At 41.3% G+C, this 20,591-nt stretch overlaps 1 protein-coding gene across 1 annotated transcript in view; it reads left to right on the top strand.

The window, feature by feature from the left end:
* Nucleotides 1–20,591, top strand: part of diaph1 (diaphanous related formin 1) — a 95,946-nt gene that overhangs the window by 22,843 nt on the left and 52,512 nt on the right. Inside the window, exons 5-17 of the mRNA XM_084353599.1 lie at nt 546–676; nt 1,446–1,529; nt 1,619–1,682; nt 2,995–3,134; nt 3,719–3,824; nt 4,031–4,141; nt 4,365–4,483; nt 5,533–5,649; nt 7,999–8,114; nt 10,808–10,872; nt 12,478–12,657; nt 14,879–15,397; nt 17,988–18,102. Coding sequence (XP_084209725.1) covers nt 546–676; nt 1,446–1,529; nt 1,619–1,682; nt 2,995–3,134; nt 3,719–3,824; nt 4,031–4,141; nt 4,365–4,483; nt 5,533–5,649; nt 7,999–8,114; nt 10,808–10,872; nt 12,478–12,657; nt 14,879–15,397; nt 17,988–18,102 — 1,867 coding nt within the window. The remainder of the gene's footprint in view (nt 1–545; nt 677–1,445; nt 1,530–1,618; nt 1,683–2,994; nt 3,135–3,718; nt 3,825–4,030; nt 4,142–4,364; nt 4,484–5,532; nt 5,650–7,998; nt 8,115–10,807; nt 10,873–12,477; nt 12,658–14,878; nt 15,398–17,987; nt 18,103–20,591) is intronic.

Raw genomic sequence — 20,591 nt, 5'->3', positions numbered from 1 at the left:
CTGAGTGTTAGTGGTTGACATAGCGGTTATTATCGTTAGACTAATTGATCAGACAAATATGCAGACAAATGCCTCTCCTTGACTGTCTGTATACAAGTGAAGGCTCGATTGTTTTATACATAATACAAATGTATTCACTTGTGAAATCTAGAGTCAGTGAAATATCAAAACCATCATTGGTAGGACCAGCTACCCTTCTAGTAATAGTGGTAGCAGCAGCAGCAGCAGCAGCAGGAGTAATATAATAAAATGTGATGAAAGCAGATAGCCCAAAGGACCAACATAACCAAGCACAGATGGTAGCTAGCACTGTTCATTTAACTGTGAAATAAGCCTATTAAGAGAGAAACCCTACACACAATACCCTTTAATAAAGCAAATCAAACTTTCAAATTGGGCTTGACTGTTGCCCTCGGAGCCCTGCAGCTGTGCTCTCTTGTGGAAATAATACCAATTATAACCTGTGAGAAGACAGATATAATAGCAGGAAAACAAACGATTTTGTGTTTGTTTACCCGCTGTGTTTGTTTGTATTTGTTGATTAGGGCCAAGACCAGAAGGAGGGCTCCAAATCAGCCATGATGTACATCCAGGAGTTAAAATCAGACTACAGAGACACACAGCTGCTGAGCTGTCTGGAATCTCTGCGAGTCTCCCTCAATAACAACCCTGTCAGGTAATATACATACGTATTCAGTATAAAGATAAAACACTGACCGCTTGAAATTAACTGTGTTAGTCTCCTGATATTGAGTCCAGATGTCAATCTACCTTGGGGTTTTAAAATTATAGATCTTTTACGATCAGTCTATAATTGACAGACCGTAAGCCATTATGCAAAGAAATATATTAAAAGTGGCATTGTCCAGATGTGCAAATGTTATACAGACCTCATCACTTATGCCTCAATTGCTGCGATATAAGCTTTTATTAAATAGTGACTTGAAAGAAGCAAATTCTTATGCAGTCCCTCACACAGCTGATCTCTATTCAATTTACTCTGTTACGCGTCTTCTGAAACCAATTTTCCAGAGCAGTGATGATTTAGATGTATGACGGTAAAAAGATGAACATTAATTAAATAAAGAAAAGTCTGTTTTTCAAAATTTGCACTTCAATTAGATCAATTTGTAGAGATTTATTTTCCCTCTGACATTAGAGTTTTTAGTTCAGTTTGGTTGTTCATCTGGGACTAGTAATTGTAAACATTGTATTTGCTTTGTAATATACAATTACTGCTCAAACAAATTCAGTGATTCATTATTCCTGGGCCATCTTGACAAAACGCATTACACAATGATGAAGGACCAAACTATTTACCAAGTGTGTATGTACCAAGGTTATTTATTCATTTTTTGTCAGTAACAAAAAACTTATTTTAACATCAGAAATGCAGGCAGGTCATGCTATTTTTCTGAAAAATCATGCTGTCTTGTCATTTCTAGTTGGGTGCAGAACTTTGGAGGTGAGGGGCTGGCCCTGCTGCTGAATCTGCTGAGAAGACTACAGGAGGACAAAGACGAGTACCCGTAAGACACTTAAACAACCGGAATTTGGAATAACCACAGAATTTGTGTTCATGTCTTCTTATGTCCATCTTCTTTCTTCCACTAACTAGAATGATGGGAGTGAAGTGTCAACATGAAATCATTCGTTGTCTAAAAGCCTTCATGAACAACAAGGTAAGAAAATTGACTGTTGCTGTACTTACATCAAAACACCTAATCCTTTCACTGATATAATTGCACATGTTTGCTGTATGTAAGTAACAGAACTAGTAATAGAATAATATTTATCCCATTCCCTGTGCTTGTTGTAGTTTCACTATTTTTCCTCTTGAGGGCATCATGAAGTCAGTGTGACCAACTTTGGCCAGTTTATTACAGTGATTGCGGTCATAGATAACCTTTACCTCTATCACATGTAATAATTACTCATCACACAGTAAGTGAGTAACAATGATATGTGGTACCTACAAGAGACAAAATGCAAAACTACTCTTTATATTCTTAAGTAATACATAATTCTGACTGGCTTAGATCATTATCACAAAAGCTAAATACTTAAAAGGCATAGAGTCAAAGACATACAGTGTAAAATGATCAGGTAAAGTGATACAACACAAATATTGTTAAAAGTCTGGCTTGTAGTAAATTTAAAAGAAGTCAGTCTTCGGTTTGTTTGTGAAGATACATCATAATTGAACCAAACTGGTCATTGTTTGTAAATGTTGCAATATTGGTCAATACTAGATTTTGAATGAATTTCATTTATCGAGCATTAAATCATTGTCACAGTCATCGCCCTTAGTGTACTCAATGTCTATATGATGATGATGATAGCAGCCTGTAGTAATAACTTGGTAATCGATGGTAACCAATTACCAAGTGCAGCCTGTACTCCCTTGTAGAATTTTAAAAGTGTTGGCTCTTGTCAGACTGCTAAACCACTTTGTTTTTATCAAAAGAAAATATATGCTTGGCATTTCCAAAGTTGTTGCAGTCAGAGCAAGTTTTATCTGGTCCAATAAATACTCATCCTCCTGATGTAAACACTATAATTTGATTCCAATGAAAACTAGTTACTCCCACACACATTGTTTTTTTTTTTACCTCTGCATTGATTTATTTGAAAAAGGTCGACGTTTCAGTAGCAAAGACCTCCCATCTCAAGACACAACGTTAACAAAGTGACACAGTGCTTAAATACAGTCCACGATTACGTGACGATCCTCTGCCGGAGGTTTGTTTACAATTACATGTAACAGCTCACCAAATCAAGATCACCATGAGTTAACAAAGTCATACAATAGATATCAGTCTTCATTACCTGACACCAAGGAGAACATTCGTCACCGCTGGCACTATACACACAAAAATGGGGTCCAGTCCATATCACACAAAAAATATATAGAAGCTAGCTATAGAAAAGAAACCATAAAGCTTTTACCTCATTCTACTTTGTCTCTTCCTCCATCCTTTCTTTCCTCTTTAGTATGGTCTGAAATCCATGCTGGAGACAGTTGAGGGAATTCCTCTGCTGGTCAAAGCCATCAACCCCCGGGTGCCTCATATGATGGTGGATGCTGTCAGGCTGCTCTCTGCCATCTCCATTCTGGAACATTCTGATAACCTGTAAGCATGAGTGAAATGCTGACACCATGTAATTTGATAAGTTGTACACAGACTCCAGGGAAGAAGTACCATGATGTGATTGTCCAGGGCCATAATTTCTAACTGCTTTGGTTTAAAAATCTGGAGTACAAGTCAAATGCTGTGTCATATCAAATGACAGAACTGCTCTGTTTGTAGTGACTAGCAACCTAGCGCTGACATCAACAATTTAACATATGAACACACATATTGCATAAAATGTTCCTTTAAAGGTCCAGTGTGTAAGATGTAGTGGCATCTAGCTGTGATTTTATAGACCGCAAACAATGAAATATCCATTGAAAAATGAAAAATCTGTGAAATTATTTTAAGGCCAGCTCTAATTTCTGACTGTAATTTTTGGTCCTCCTAAATCCCCCTAAATCCAGCACACTGGACTTTTTTGCTTTGCCCTGTATGTCCGGTTTTAAAAGGCCATCAAATAAAGCAACAAATGTTTTCATTTTGCATACATGTTTTTTTTATTATTATTATTTATTTATTTATTTTGTATTTGTTTTGTTTTAACATTTTATATGCTGTGCAAAACTGTCTGTTCTTTGCAGTCATGAGCGTGTTTTGGAGGCCATTACAGAGGAGGCAGAGAGACGGGACATTGAGAGGTTTCAGCCTCTCATTGCTGGCGTGAGCAATCACAACATTGCTCTTAAGGTACACTGACACATGCACACACATACTCTGTGTGACAAATGACACCAACCCAGCTGCATTTGATAGACAGCACTAGCAATCTGCAGTGTAAAAGACTTGCTCAGCTGACAAATACTTTGTTTTTATTACAGTTATCATCTATCCAGTTAGTCTAAAACATGAAGCATGAAGCTGACTCTATAATGTTTTGTTTTTTTTGTTTGCAGGGCGGTTGCATGCAGCTGATCAATGCCTTGATCAGCCGGGGAGAAGAGTTAGACTTCAGGATCCATATTCGCTCTGAACTACTCAGACTGGGACTCAGAGAACAGCTGATGGTACCGAAAACACTCTTTTGATCTTCTCTCAAAGTGACACACATTTGCACATCCTCACTCGTCATGTCTCTCTCACTCTTGATGGCTCTGTCTTGCTGATTGGCTGACACACACTCATATGCAGTATGAAACTTTCTTTCAACTGTCTAAACTCAGATGTTTGTCACTCTCTTCCTGCCATTCTCCCCCCCTGCCTTTTCATCCCCCATCACTCTCCCTGCAGGAGGTGCGCTCGATAGAAAACGAAGAGCTGAGGGTGCAACTCACAGTGTTTGATGAGCAGGCTGAAGATGACTCTGAGGACCTCAAAGCACGTCTTGATGACATCCGAATTGAGATGGAATATCCTTCCACTGGGCAAAATTGTCACTTTGTAGAAATTTTCAGCCTACTTTTTGACCTTGAAAATCTCTTTTCTGGCTTAGGACATAACTTTACTTGCTTGTGCTTTTGTGTTAACATCACTTTGCTAGTTTGATAATATAAGGAAAAACCTTTATCATGTTTTTAATAATGAAAGAACATGTATGATTCAGACAGAGTATTATAGAATTATGTGCATATATTCCCAGCATAATAATGACTCGGCTATCTGCCTAACATCAGATTGCTCCTTTCTTTCCCTGTACAATCAGCCTTGCCACTAAATTTCTTCAAGGATGATGCAAAATGAATATTTTCATACTTAATAAGCATAATAGTTCAGGTTCTAGCGACATTGTAACCCTGCATGGGCATTTTACGTTCAAAATCCATCTTTTCCTTAAGCATCTCACCAACATTAGCTGCTCATCTGTAGTGCTGTGACGTATAGCAAAACATCCAACCACTGGTGGACTTTGATTAAAATAATGTCATCCTTACTGTAACAAAATACTTTTACTATAAGTTTATTTATTTATTTGTTTTTTAAAAGGGCTCAAAAGGAAATACACCAACTGTTGTAAATCTCCTTGCTGCTTTTGACATGCTGTTATGATTTTCAACACCAGGTGTCTCCAGTGTTGTAGTGAGGCTGCCGCTCTCACTACAACACTGTTATCTGCTGCCTGCAATCAAAAATATAACACAGTATATTAACACAGTAGATCAAAATTTGAAACACATTTGTGTGATTGAACAGATGGTGGTAGTTGTGCAAAACATTCTGAGATTGCATCACAGTCCCTATACAACAAATATTATCAGATGGACTATGAATGTGGTCTCAGACTTGTTTGTCACTATAATTCTGCACAAACATCAGTGTCTTGCAGAAAATGTTGTTACAAGATGTTTCAGTCACCGATTGTCATTGATTTTTGAGGATGTGTACAGGCAGAGTTTTTAATATTTGTATTTGTATTGTAACTCCTCTATTCATTTGTTATTGAGCCTTAATTCTGCTTCACTGATGTGAGGGAAGTGTTTGACATCGTAGTCAACACTGTGAAGGACTCCAAGGCTGAGAACCACTTCCTGTCCCTGATGCAGCACCTGCTGCTGATCCGTAATGATTATTTGGCCAGGTAACACATGGACATATACACACTCATACACGTCCCTACTCTCACACATATGCTCCTGCTCACACATTCATGTATTAGTGTTAACATAATGTTTTGTGACAAGATACTAGATATTGTGCCATCTGGGATTTACTGATCACTGCTGCTCTATTATTGTGAAACATACATTGTCATTTATGGGCAATAAAAACAAGAATAATGCTAATTGTTAATTTTCTGAATGATTGGGCACACAGAGAAAAGCTGCATGTAACAAGAAGCAAAGATAAAGGAGTTTTCTAATTATAATTGTTGTATAATATTGAGTTTTATGGCAGAAAATAATGCTGTTTTTGTCAAAATCATACAGCCATTTCATATACATACAGGAAAGTGCTTATGTATTTATCAATGACAATTTCTTCTGCAGTGCCCAAGCAGTCCTGTTAAAAGTATAACCAAGAAATATGGAAAACTTGAGAAGGAGTTTCTCCCCTTTCTTCAATTCCTGCTCTTCACATCCTCCTCTCAGCCCTTTCCTCCATTCCCTGTTTGTTTTGCTAGAGCACCGTTCAAAGGCTGAGAAATTAATACATGCAAAGAAGTCCAATTCCATTTTAATAGAAATGAACATCATCACCTCTTATCACCAGAAATATGCTAATGTCTCTCCCTGTGTCTAGGGTTTAACTAAGGAAACAGAGGAGAGAGGAAGAGCCAATGATTGAATGACAAGACGAGGGTAGAATAATGTTAAGGACAAGTCAAGAGTTGTATGGCATAGTGTATGCACATCTACACATGCGTGTCTGCTTTCACACTCCGCACACTCTGCAACACAGAAAGGAGGAATGCTTTGCTTCACTCATTATCATAGAAAACAGGCAGAACACACATGAACATGTGAAGGCATGCAGACATTTGAATTGAGTTAGCTGTGTTGTTAGTCCAGTGTTGCCTCGATTGGTATCAGACAAGCAAGAAATTGTGGCTTATTTTTAACATAGTTTGGGGAATAGAATTGTGAGGATGGAAAACGTAGTTTGGCCCAAAGAAATAGTCCAAGCTGAAGTCTTTTAGCCTCCCCTCTCTTCCTCCCTCTTTCTTATCCCGTCTTCTCCATCCAGGTGATCCAGTGGAGCACAAAAGGATTGCTCTGTAACGGACTCCACAGAGAGACAGGGTGGGAGGGAGAGCTGTAGAGTGGTAGAAAATACAGCTTGATAATTACAGAGATGAAAAGAGAAGGGAGGTGGAGGGTGAGACAATAATGAATAAAAAGCTGAGAGTTGAGGTAAATTGCTAGGTAGATGGTGAGAGACTGAAGGAGTGGCGTACAGGGAATGTAAGGGTTAGTACTTGGGTGGGAATGAATGAAAGAGTACCTGCTGCTTCGGTCTTTTTTCATTCTTGGTCTCCCTGTATTTCAATCTCAAGTAGAGATTGAGGCCTAGCAATTTCCTAGAAAAAGCCTTTGTATGAATGGTCATACTTGGTCATGTACACACTGTGCATGTATACAGATTGTACTTGGCTTATTAGCTGTAGTTTAATACAGTGACATCTGTATTTTCATTTAAGAATTAATCACAATATATTCAGCCTCAGGCCTACCAACCACCTTTTTCCGAATATACAATTTAATGATATATAAATATATATAATACCTAAATTAAATGTGTTCAGGCTCATGAAAAATGCCTAATTTTGGATGTAGCCAAATACATTCAGTTTTACAGAATGACACTAGATGTCTCTCTCGCTCCACGGATAAATCTTAGCTGAAGGAAAAAAAAACCTTGAAGTATAGTGAAGGAGTGGAATAAGTGTTAGACAAAGGCAGAGTGACTAAGAGAGACAGGGGAGGGTGGGAGACAGAATAAATAAAGTATTGAGTTTGTGACTCTGGCAGCATCTAATGGGGTCAGGGAATAAGACGCCTCCAAAATTGAGTGTCTGTGTGAAGTTGGTTTGATCAGACACGGAGCGCTGGACATACACCAACACACTCTCACGAACACAGTTGCACACAATCAATCTTTGTGACAAGAAACTCAAACCGTCATGCTCACACAGACAGCCAATCTCAGTTGCAGACAAAGTGACGAAGCATGCGTGTTCACACATTTGTCTGAACAAATGAACCTGCTTGCTCTCCGTCAATATCACCCTCTGCTCACATCATGTGGCAGACTAGGCTGGTATTGTAAAAGACATAGATTTGCTATGATTGTTATTTTGGACCATGTATTAACTCTCCTTCTCCATTGTTTTCCTCCTTCATCCTTCTCATCTTATCTTCCTCCTGTCTCTCCTTGTCTTTCTGTCTCCTAATCCATCTCTCCATCCATCACACCCTCCGACCTGCAGGCCTCAGTACTACAAGTTCATAGATGAGTGTGTTGGTCAGATCGTGCTTCACAGGAATGGAGCGGACCCTGACTTCAAGTGCCGTAACCTCAGCCTCAACATTGAAGGCTTGATAGGTGAGTTGGACACCAAAACACACATGTGATCAAGTCTTTCTTTTCTCTCTTTTAAATCTACATGGTGTGTTCTTACCCATCACCCAACATCCTTAGAACTGAGAACTTTATTCATGCACTTTCACAGGCGTTAAAGACCAAATTAATACAAAACGCACATGGACCAGAAAAACCAAACATTGTTCTGCAGTATTTTCAATCATATCTCACTTTTGGTCTACCCCACTCCAATCACTGACACGATTAATGTGCTGCTGTCAGTGGCAAGTTTAACATTAATTTGGCCATAATTCACGTTAAATTTTCTATCTACATGGACGACAAATGTGCAGTGGCCCCAAAATGCCACAGGGTGGAGCCAGAGAGGGAGTGTGTATCAGTGTAGGCTGAATTGTGCTACAGGTTTTACAGTCATTTGTTAGAACTTAATAAAGGACTAACATGAGGACAAAAGCTTTATCAGACAAATCAATCCTAGAGTCTGATTTCCCAATGTAGTGGGTGAGAAATCTGTGTCCTCTTCCAAAATCTGATCCCTGACACAATGATAGATTTGGTAAATGGTACCTTTCAGGGACCTGTAGTAAATGTATGGACATAATAAAAGTCAGCAGTGCCCATATAATGTATCTGTAAGCATCCCCTTTGTTTAAAGGAAAGGTTCACACATTTTCTAGACAATCTTCAAGGAATAGTCAGCTGAACGTTGAAACTGGTTGCGCTTGCAGTGGTCATTCCTCCTTTGCATGCTTGTCATTAAAAGGTCTTTTCTTGATATGCCTTCAATGCAGGTGAAAGTGGGGCAGAATCTGGAGTCCTTGTTCTATGCGAAAATACACTCCAAAGTAAAATGAGGCTTCAGCAGTCTGAGTTGAAAAGATCAAGTGATTATCTTCCAGAGTTGCTGTCCTTTCAGTACAAAGGTTCTCTCTCTATGCCTCCACTGCAACTCAGCAAGAATACAGTGTCGAGGGAAATGGAAGGAGGGAATTCTAAAAAGACTAACTTTGGAATGTACTCACTTTATTTGATTAACTCAGATTGCTAAAGCCTGATATTAACTTCACTTTACTCAGAATGGGACAGTAGATTTTGTTCTCCATCCAAGACACAGAATTGCTACCAGCCCCAGGGCTAACAAAGCCTTTTCTCTGGAGATCAAGATATTATTATGATGACGGCTGATCTATGTGATTTCCTGTCACTCTACTGAATCTAAACAGGAAATGCTAAAATGTGTGTACCTGAGTGACAGCTCTAAATGTTGACTAGGACACCTGCTGACTACAGTAAACTAAACCGGAGCAAAATGGAGGTGCAGGCCATGTCTCGAGTGTTCAATACTCCTTTATGGCAGGTCTCCGTTGCTCACCGCAGGAGGCTCTAATTGCACTGCTTCTAAATGCGTCCTGACACACACACAGGCTGGCTGGCCTCCTTTAAGGCTGCCAGAGTTATTATCGGTGGAAAGCAGCCCAATTCTGCCCTGCATGCATTATTTAGTGTTTTTCTTTGAACTCTGAAATTCAGCACAGTATTTTCCCCCACATTCTGGCTCCCTTAGTGCTCTCTATTCGAAGTTTGTCCCATTTAGCCTAGCCACTATGACAGAAGTACCCCCCCCCCCCCCCCCCCTCCTCCTCCACCACCACTACACATCCAATAACTATGTAAACTCATACACAAATGCACACTCTGAAATTGTATGTGGGTTGGCATATTATCGTGAGGTTCTTTCATCCGGCAAAAACCTTCTCTTTCACAAAATGGATTTCTCTGCCTCGCTTACTTAGTTTATCTAGATGTAAGAAACCCTGCATAGTTTCAACTCCTTTTTCCACTCACCATAATATCATTGCAACTGAAGACTCAAACTTTATCTCTTCACAATCTTTATAATTCACTTTCTATAAGTTTATATAATTTCTTCATTATCTGTTTTAGCTATTCACAGCTCTTAGCTCTCTGCTATCTATCTGTTTGATCCCTCTCCTGGGCATCATGATTAGCTGTCTTTGATCCAGTGACTTCGTGGCATTCATCTTCATGTTAATTAGCTCTTTTATTGCACATGCTCGGCAAGCCCTTGGGCACTGAACCACCTGTAGACCCTGCAATTATTCTGTAAAAGTACCCTGTTGGTTAGCCTGTGTCCTTCTCACCCTGTCCTCTGCCAAGCAGAACCTCTGATAATGGATTACTCCCAGACTGTTATATGCTCTGTCTTTTATTTTTTGCAGTCTGTCAGAAAGAGGAAGATGAATGTAAGACTTTGAAATAAAGTGGTGGGAGATGTGTTCGCATAGTGGCATATTGATGTGCTCCCACCTCTCTTGCACATACACGCACAGTCAGACAGAGGTGTATGTATCGAAGGCTTAAAAGATAATGATGTGTAGAAACGGCACAGAACAGATAGCATCCTATTGTAATGAGATGCCTTCACAATCGTCCCACGGATCTTGACTTTCGAGTACTGTGATAAGGGAAAAATAGGGAGACACATAGGACGCTCGCTCTGTGTGTATGCGTCTGTTTGTGAATGTGTGTGTGCACACAGCATGTGCCAGACTGAAGGGTGCGATGTCCTAACAGCCAGACGTGCACAGGTCCATTGTCTGAAACCTTTATCGTATCCACCACCCTTTTTTCTATTTCTCTTTCTCTTTTCCTTTCTTCTGTCCTTTCCACAGACAACATGGTGGACCAGACCAAAGTAGAAACCAGCGAGGCCAAGGCAGTTGAATTGGAGAAGAAGGTGAAATACACACATTCACATTTGAAAATCATAATGCAACACAACAGCATGCCTTACACACAGACATATTTACACATCAACCCAAAAGGGCACAAGTTGTTACAGTCTTATAGACAGAAAAGAAAATTGCACATCGTAAAAGTCATTTTACATTTCCCCCTCACACACAAAGACACATTGGGATTGTAATGAAATTCTGTGCGACCAGTGTCTGGCTGACATGAGATGACAAATGAGAAAAAGGGAGGAACAGAGGGTGACTAAGAGAATGAGCGTACACATGTCTGACAGCCAACCGACAGACAAATACTCTTACAGACGAGCACAAAACACATGTAACACACACACATTCGCACAAGGGGGTAAAATGCCTTGATGGCGGTGTGCCGCTACCCTGATGCTTCTGTCCCAGTGACAGGATAATTGCAAAGAGGGAGCTGAAACTAGCCTTCATTCAGGCATGCATAAAGACACACAGTCTCTCATGGGATCATATCGGTTGAACACATGCACATCCACACAAGCACACGTTACATGAACACACTTGGATTAATTTTCCTTGACCACACACACACACACACCCACACCAGAGTGCTGGTTGTGTATGATGGGGTAATTGCAGGCAGACTCTGGCAGGAATTAGGGATGAGGCTGTCAGCGTCCTGACAGCGAGAGTAACGGATCTGCTGTCGGCAAATTAAACAGCCATGTGTGTGTTCATGGATTCATCTGTTTAAATACTCTTATCCTGTTTGTCAAGTGTCCTAGAAAGAAAATCCTTGAAAATGTATGAAAGTTAGAAAATTAAAATTTTTTGCTAAATGTTTCTCTGTCTGTTTTCATGTACGTGAAGGCTTTAAAATAGAAGTGAGAAGTGAATTCATACAAGTGCACCGAAGCATTCTAACTCAATAATTGACACCAATTTACAGTGTAAATTATACAATGAAACTGAAAGCACTAGACTGCAGGAAATGGCTTCCACAAGTCTTTGTGATACAGAAACTGCTGCAGCCTCAAGAGGATGACTAAAAGCCTGTGCAGGCACACAACACACTTTGCTCCCATATTTCATTGGAGAGTCCTGGTGTTTTGGTGGCTTCGGCGTTGATATTTACACTTGGTGTATTTCTAAACCTTTTACTTGTCTTCTATAATCTGTTTCAAAAAATATTTGGCCTTTGCTGTCTTCTCGCTCAGCCTTAATCCTGTAGTAGTGCCACTTCTGAATTGGAGCCATATCTTATATATTCTTATTTCATCTTACATAGCCTGTATTTTATTACAATAATGCCACAAACTCTTGAGCAGGAAAACCCACATTGTTAGTAGATTTTGTAGTCACACATTAGAGCTAATATCAAGTAGCAAGCTAATGTTTTAGAATGTTTCCTGACACTGGTGGTTCATGATTAGCTGAATACTCATCAAACATCAGGAACACCATTTCTTCTACAGTGGTGAATTCTGAGAAAACATTGTTTACTGCCCTCAAAATTACCTTGAAATTAACCACTACACAACAATTGTAAAGTCACCAAAAACTCTGTTTTAAGGATACTGTAATGAGTCTGACCCTGTCTTTGACCCTTTCACGTGTATTAGCTGGATGCCGAGTTGACATCACGCCATGAGCTGCAGGTGGAGCTGAAGAAACTTGAGGGCGACTATGAGCACAAGCTACAAGACTTGAGCCAAGAGAAGGAACAGCTGGCCACATCTAAGCTGGATCAAGAAAAGGAGAACCGGGAATTACAACAACAGCTCGGCACTCTGCAAAATCAGGTACAAACAACATATACACACATACACCCACCTGTCTATGTGGGGCTCAATGCCTTTTTAATTGACAGAACTCACAGTCTAAATAGAAGCTGTTTGCATTTATAGTCAGTTTGTTGTGGAGTATTCAGCCAATTACCTGAATGTGACAAGTTCCCTTAACAAGTTTTTCCCTATATGAATTCATCCTGAAGTAAATGCTTGAATACACTGAATTCAAATTGAGTTGAACCCAGAATGACCCTCACAGAAGAAGTCTTTGTGGCAAGTTGACCAGCTCAAGCAGGCCTCAATACAGTATTTCTGTAACTGATGCCATTGTCAGTATAAAAGAAACCAAAACATTAGGACAGAAACAATAAAGACTGGGTCAGATAATTGAATCTTAAGCCTTGCCTTGTTTAATGTCCTTGAAACACATACACACAAAACAGAAACTTCTGCTAAAGCTTCAGGAAGTAGACTATTCAAGGCTTAGAGAATTGCAATATTGCAGAACTCTGAGCACCAAAAAGTTGTCAAACATCTATGCACACCCACACAAACACAGAAGCCCCCTGGCCTTAAATGCTTTAGCCAACTGCTAGCATGGCATGAAAGAGGAAAAAAAAACTAAAAGGATATTGTGAATAGAAGCCAAATCTTTAGAGATTAAGAAACTCAATAAAAACATGGAAAGTGGTGGAAAGTGAGTATAAAGAGTGACTAAAGGGAGAAGAAAAAAGAAGGAAAGGAAAGGATGGAGATGGGACAAACTGATTTTTTTAAGGCCAAGATACACACGTAGGGTGTTGTTTGTGTGTGTGTGTGTGCTGGTGTGTGTACACTCATACAGTAGGGAGGCCAAGATGAGGATTGTTTAGCTGTCAGTGTCCTGCTGCCACACCAGCTGGACTCTGCCTCACAGTGACACCCAAACTCACAAACACACCAAGTGACCCAGAACAGTCTGCCTCTGTGCATGTGTGCTCAGAACCACATGAAGATGTTCCTCTGTGTGTGTGTGTGTGTGTGTGTGTGTGTGTGTGTGTGTGTGTGTGTGTGTGTGTGTGTGTGTGTGTGTGTGTGTGTGTGTGTGTGTGTGTGTGTGTGTGTGTGTGTGTGTGTGTGTGTGTGTGTGTGTGTGTGCGCACGCGCCTGTGCGCACAAACGTATGTGCGTGTGTGTCAGTAAGCAAACTACAGTGCTTCAAAAAATGAGCCTCATCCAAAGTGGCTGATGCCAGCAGAGTCATCTTCTCTCCACACAAAAGCCCAAATGCACACACACGCACATGCATATGCACACACAGTTGTCCAACGCATCAACAGCATCACCAGCCAGGCATCTAACAAGCTTCTCATACTAAGATGGCTCACTTTCTCTGTGTTTGAGGCACTGCCCATCGAAGATTTCTTCACATGTAGAGATCTCTCACTGTCCCTACGTGTGATGCTGTGCCCAACGCTTCATCTGCTGCCTCACTAAGAAAGCTTGCCTTGGAGGCCCTTCATGTCTGTTACTGTCTTTTTTTCATAGTCGGAGGAGGAAACAACACGAACAATTTGTTACGCCATATACAGAAACTCTGTCACACACATAGTACATGCACTCTGTTTACACTTTATGCGTCTAAGAACAGAAATAGTAAAGTAACTTCTCTAGCACATAGTATATTTCCATCTGAAAACAACTCTTTTCTCATATGCCAGTATTAGCTGGTTATCTTTATTGACTTGGACAGTTTTATCAAGAATTGGAGCCTCACTGATGTAAATACTTGAATAAGTACGTCAGTGTTGCAATAAAAAATGTATTTCAGCCTCACTTCTAATTTAGAAGTTTGTCTTCCTCTTTAAAACTTTTTCTTTTGAATTCCTCTGTGGACTTAAATCCCCCCTGCCATGTTTTTCCCTCAGCGCCTCGCACTCCATTCTCTTCGCATCTCTCCCAAAACGCAATCCTGCCCAGGCTTTAATCCCTTTTTATGTCACTCTTTTCCGTCTTTTGTTCTGCCTTTTGTCTCAAATCTAATCACTGTTGGCATGGCTATTTATTGGAGATGGTGAAAATTGGCAAATCTGTACAGAATTAATTTTAATTTGAGGAATATACAGCAAACAATGTACAGTCTAGATATGCTAATGTGATAAATTGCTGTATATGGTTTGAAAATATACAGTAGTATGCCAGGTTGTAGATTAATCAGTATTTGTGACAACACTGTTTTCTTACTTCACTGCAGATTGAAAACCTGTCTAAAGATCTGGAAGAGGCCAAGACTAAAGTTATCACCGTTACTGTTCCTGTGCCAACACCCGGTTTGCCCCCCCCTCCACCGCCTGCCCCTCCTCTCCCTGGCCAGAATACAGGCATGCCCCCTCCACCTCCACCTCCACCCCTACCAGGCCATGCATGCATATTTACTCCCCCACCCCCTCCTCCTTTACCGGGTCAGACTTGTATTCCTCCTCCCCCTCCCCCTCCTCCTTTACCTGGCATGCCAGGACCTCCACCACCTCCACCCCTCCCTGGCATGCCAGGACCACCACCCCCTCCACCCTTACCTGGGATGGGACCTCCACCACCACCACCACCGCCTGGGTTTCCCGGTGCCCCTCCTCCACCGCCAGTCTTCGGCATGCCTCCAATGCCAGGCATGGGGGGCTGGGGTGCCCCTGCACCCCCCCAATTGCCTTATGGGCTCCAGCCTAAAAAGGAGTACAAGCCTGAGGTCCAGCTGAAGAGAGCCAACTGGAGGAAGGTCAGTCCTAAAATAAATGGTTCAATGTAATCGATATTCAAAAAGCAATGCAAAACTGTTATTTAACAATTCAAAAAAATAGTGGGGGAAAGACTTCAACATTTATATCCTACACTCTTTGATACATATAAGATGATATGACTAACCCTTTGTTCCTTTGGAAGAACATGTATGTATTACCATGGTTCCAAATAAGTTGGGACACTGTGTTAAATGTAAAGTTTTTGTGTAAAGTGCATGTAGTGTTCCTGAGCCCATGTAGTAATATCCTTCATACAATCATGTGTTTCACATAGCGTTAACCTCACCCCATCCTTGCCTGTGAACAACTGAGCCTTTCGAGGATGCCCCTTCCATACCCAATCATGATACTCTCACCTCTTATCAATTAACCTGTGGATTGTTCCAAACAGGTGGTTTTTTTTTAGAGGATTACACCACTTTTGAAAGTCTTTTGTTGGCCATTTCTCAACTAGTTTGAAATGTTTTGCAGGTATCAATTTCAGAGTAAGCAAATATTTACAAAAATCAGTGAAGTTGAAGGGTGGTTGTTCTGTTTTCATTTGAGGATATGTCAAAAAGGATTTGCATTTTATCAAATCTGTTTTTTTATTTTAAATTTCTAATACAGCGTCCCAACTTTTTTGGAATCTGGGTTGTAGACACTTGGCTTGAATGTTTAATAACACCATATGTTACAAAGTCATTTTGATGGGTACTTCCTGCCACAGATGTTTGGTTGAAGTAGGCCCATGGCATTTTCAGAAATTTGCTTGAGAGTATGATAGTCTGTCTTGATGCAAAAAATCTCAGTGTTGAAAATGAGATGGTTCTTCCATGTGGGCTAATATACCACGTTGTATTTCAGCCCCTTATTATCACATCAGCATATGATGCTCATATAAAGAAGAGTGAGGGATTGTATCATATAATTCAAATGTAATTTAAAGTGTGTAGGTGTATTTACTGTGCAGTTATAAATAGCTCAGGGTGTGCTTTTGTTTGTGCAACAGTGTGCGAGAAATGTGAGATGGAGCTTTAACAGTGAGATTCTGACCTAAAGTGACTTGCATGCATACGTGTATCTCATGACTATGTGCTTCATGTTCTTCTCCTCCCTCTCATCTGTGATGGTTAAAACATCAAAACGACCCTCTGTCTTTCTTTAGCCTAAAGCTACTGTTTAATGGCTTCAGCAGACTTCATCAGCATTTAGCTTCTCTCTCTCTCATTCTCTCCCTCTCCCTCTCCCTCAGTCTCACCCTCTCTCTCTCATTCTCTCTCTCTCTCTCCCTTTTCCCTCTCTCCCCACCTCTCTCTCTCCCTCCCTCCCTCCCTCTCTGGCTGGTGAGAGTGTTTGACGAGGATGTCACAGAAATTGCTTTTTAATAAGCCTTCTTCTTTTAACGGCGCCACTGAAAGATAATTAAATTGCTGCTAGAAAGGACAGTATTCTTTTGTAATTTAAATTAACTTTTTTTTCTGGCTTGGTCTCATCCTCCTTTTTTGCGTGCTCTCTTGCTTTCTTTCTTGCTCCTTCAGCTCATCCCCATATCACATTTCTTCTCCCTACTCTCTGTCTTTTCCGTCCAACGCCCCCACCCCCGAGGCTTTGTCCATAATGAAAGGACTGATATCTGTAAATTTACTACCACTGCTTTCTCACTCGCTCTCTCCGTTTCACTTTCTCTCTTTCTCTTTTCCTTTGATGAGAACACAAGGAAAGTGAAGGAAAAACATACAAAGTTAATTGTAACTTGTGACCAGAATAGAGAGACAGAGCACCACTAAACCCTTTCACACTGGACAAAAAACCCACTAACACCCATTTACATCTGGCTTTTGTCCTCTGTGAGGAAGGGTGCATTTGGATTTAACTCCGATCGGCAGTGATGGAAACCTGACTCTGGGGTAGACGCACTATTTTTGCGCCCCCTTTCTAGTGTGATGTTATGATACGCATTGAAATTAAGAACGTTGGTGTATGAATAGTTTTCAGTGGCCTTATTCGTTACATGGAACGTGACACACCAGAAAAAAAAAACAAAGAAAGGCAGACACTTGCAATAGGAAAGGAGTCGATCACATTTTCTTAGCAGGTTTACCTGTTTAAAAAACTTACATATGCAAGCTAATTTCATGCAGAAAAGGTGTATGACAAAGGGAAGGCTACAGAGAGAGCTCCTGGGTAAGGGTGAAGAAAGAAAGAACAAGGGGAGGAATAAAGTGGAACCCTTTGTATGTCTTTGACTTTCTGTGTGTGAAGCTCAAGACGCTTTGTGGTAGCGACAGTGTGTGAAGATTAGAGAAAATGACTACTTGTTTCCTCCTCTCCCTTTCCTCTTTGTGCTTTCCTTCCTTCCCTCAACCTCCTCCTCTCCCTCTACTATCATACCCCTGCCTCTTCCTTTCACAGCCCTGCTGTTTCTTTTGTTCTGCTGACTTCTTTATCTGCTCAACTCCTCATTTGCCAGGTGCACAGATGACCATTTTTAGTCAACTTGATGATATGGTTATCCAACACATGTCTCAGTGTCTCCCTCTGTGTCCCTCTTTCTCCTTCTGTACATACGACATTTCTTCCACTTAGATTGGACCTGAGGACCTATCTGAGAAAAGTTTCTGGATCAAGGCAAAAGAGGAGCAATTTGAAAACAACGAGCTCCTTGCCAAACTCACCTTGGCCTTCTCCTCGCAGACAAAGAGTGAGTGTGTGGCTTGTGTGTTTCTACTACCACTCCTGTTATCATGTTGTGTTTCCCAGTAATGAGCAATGTCTTTCTCCGTTTCTCACCTCTCCCGCATCTCTCCCCTCTCTCCCCCGACACCATGTCTATTTCAATTCTCCTGCTCTGCTGCCATCAGCTACTAAAGGTAAGAATATCACGCATACACTTTCCATTTAGTTCTTTTTTTCACACATCTTCTCCAGCCTTTCTCACCCTTCCCTTTCTCTGCTCGGAGGACACGCTGCACATTTACATTATTCAACAACGCAGTGTCAAAACAGCATCTCACACAAGTTCATGAATAAACCACCCACACCTGTGTTTGTGTGTGTTTGTTCATCTTCTCAATGTGCCCATGACTTGTTGTGCAGAGACAGAGTGCTCACTACCGGGTGAGATGAAGTGGGACTTGGGGACAGGGAGAGATGGACAAAGGGAGGAGGGTAGAGGGAGGGATAAGGAGAAGGTCACTGATGTCCTTTGACTAGCCACCTGCTGTCCTGGCACAAAGCGCTGACACACGGGCGTACGCTCACACACGCACACCTGTCCACTCCTATCACCTTGTCCCAGTGTCACTGAGCCTTCTGCTCTAACTCCTCCATATTCATTCCATAACCAGGACACCATGAAATCGCAGACAGACAGTGTGTGTGGGTGTGTATATAATTCCATCTGACCTTCAGATTCAGTCTTCATACACACACAGACACACCTCTCATATCATATACATAAACAAAAGTGCACATGCACACATGGCTGATGCTAGCTGTTGATGTCAGTTAAATGTCAGCGCTGGCAGCTGTCCCATCTGCATTCACCTGTATGGCAAGTCCTTACGTCCGCCTGTCACTCCTTGATTTGACCCCCACACACAAACAGCCTCTTGGTCGGTGCACCCACGCCTCCACTTTTTATTGGCTGAGACAGCCGCCTGTTCCGGTTGATGTCTAATAACCTTTTCTGAGAGCTGACTATAAAGACACCGTGGCCTTTTCATAGCCCCACACCTGTCTGTATGTCTGTCTGTGTGGGTGTATCTCTCTGTGTGTGTGTGTGTGTGTGTGTATGTGTATGTGAGAGAGAGAAGAAAGAGACAGAGAGAGACCAGGTGTGCATATTATTGTTTATTGTGTTGTTGATTTCCTGAAGTTTGATAGTTAGGAATATAATGTTTTTTTTTAAACAGAATTGGGATTTCACTGAATCTTGCGTGCGCTTGTGAGTGTGCCCGCGTGTTTTAATCCACACTGTGTGTGGATATGCAGATTGACCCTTCACCCTCTGTCCTTCCCTCTCCTGCTTTAACACACCGCTTTAGGCCTAATACATTCCTCCTTCTCCTCATCCATGCCTGGCTTCACTCTTCCTCATCCTCCTGCTCCTCTTCCTCCTCCTCTTGCGCCTCCCATTCCTCGTTATTCAGCGAAAGCAGGCCGACACCACAGCGAGCCACCGCTGACCCTTTCTGACCCTTCTTCCTCTTCTCCGTCAGCTGCCCAGCAGCGCAGCTGGGTTTGCATGCACTCACACCCACACAGAACACAGATGTGCAGTGGGTTAGTGTGCCCGTGGCAGGGTCAGGGGTGACCTCTGAGGCTCGGTGGAAGAGCAGAGAGCTGATGGTGGGAGACACGCCCTCTGGCTGTACATGGTTGTATCTTTTGCTCTTTATCTATGTGCTTATTTCTATTTCCAGTGTGTACATCTCTGGCAATGTATGTGTCTCTATCTGTTCTCTCTCTCCCTTATTGAAATCAGTTTCAAGCTCAATAGGTAAGCTCAGGTCAGTTATCCTTTTTGCTCCTGTACTCCCTAGCTGCCAAGCATGTCAGAATTCAAGTGTTGGGCAAATAAGTCAAACCTTTATTGATTCTGTTAATTAGAAGTGATATTACTTTGGTTATGTTGCCCTAACCAGAGCAGAGTAGGCATCCCCATATGTGACTGAAGCTGCTATTTCTAGTTTCTTTACAAATGTAGTAATGCATCTGATTTCATTTAACTGCTTTTAACTTTGCACACACAGAGGTTGTGTCAAACTGTATTTTAGAGTGGAGCCTGCTTCTCTACATATTTCCGACAGTGACTTTGAGGTCAGACAAGAACATAACATGCTGCTATTGGAGAAAAGTTCTACCTTACTTGATTTATTCCCGTCGAGCCTTCTTTACCTCAAGACTTTTCACCTCTCCCCTCTCAAACTACTTAACTTGCCTTGCGAACAACCATTGCAGCCAAGGCCATCGTTATTAGTACTGTGCAGCTGTACATCTTATTCACCAGGACGGACATATAGAGCTAAGCTGTCAACATGGGAAATGAGAAATATGCACTTTATAGGCAAGTCAATATGTTGAGCAAGGCCTTGTGAAGGATGCAAACTGCCAGGGTTTTCAGAAGGTGCACCACCTCTGGGAGTTGGTCAGTTCATTTTCTTTCAGACTTGCTTGCAGACAACCTGC

This window comes from Pagrus pagrus (assembly GCF_965226575.1).
Source record: "Pagrus pagrus genome assembly, chromosome: 5".
Classification (NCBI taxonomy): domain Eukaryota; kingdom Metazoa; phylum Chordata; class Actinopteri; order Spariformes; family Sparidae; genus Pagrus; species Pagrus pagrus.
Note: the sequence above shows the minus strand (reverse complement) of the source record. Positions and strands in the feature narration are given on the sequence as shown.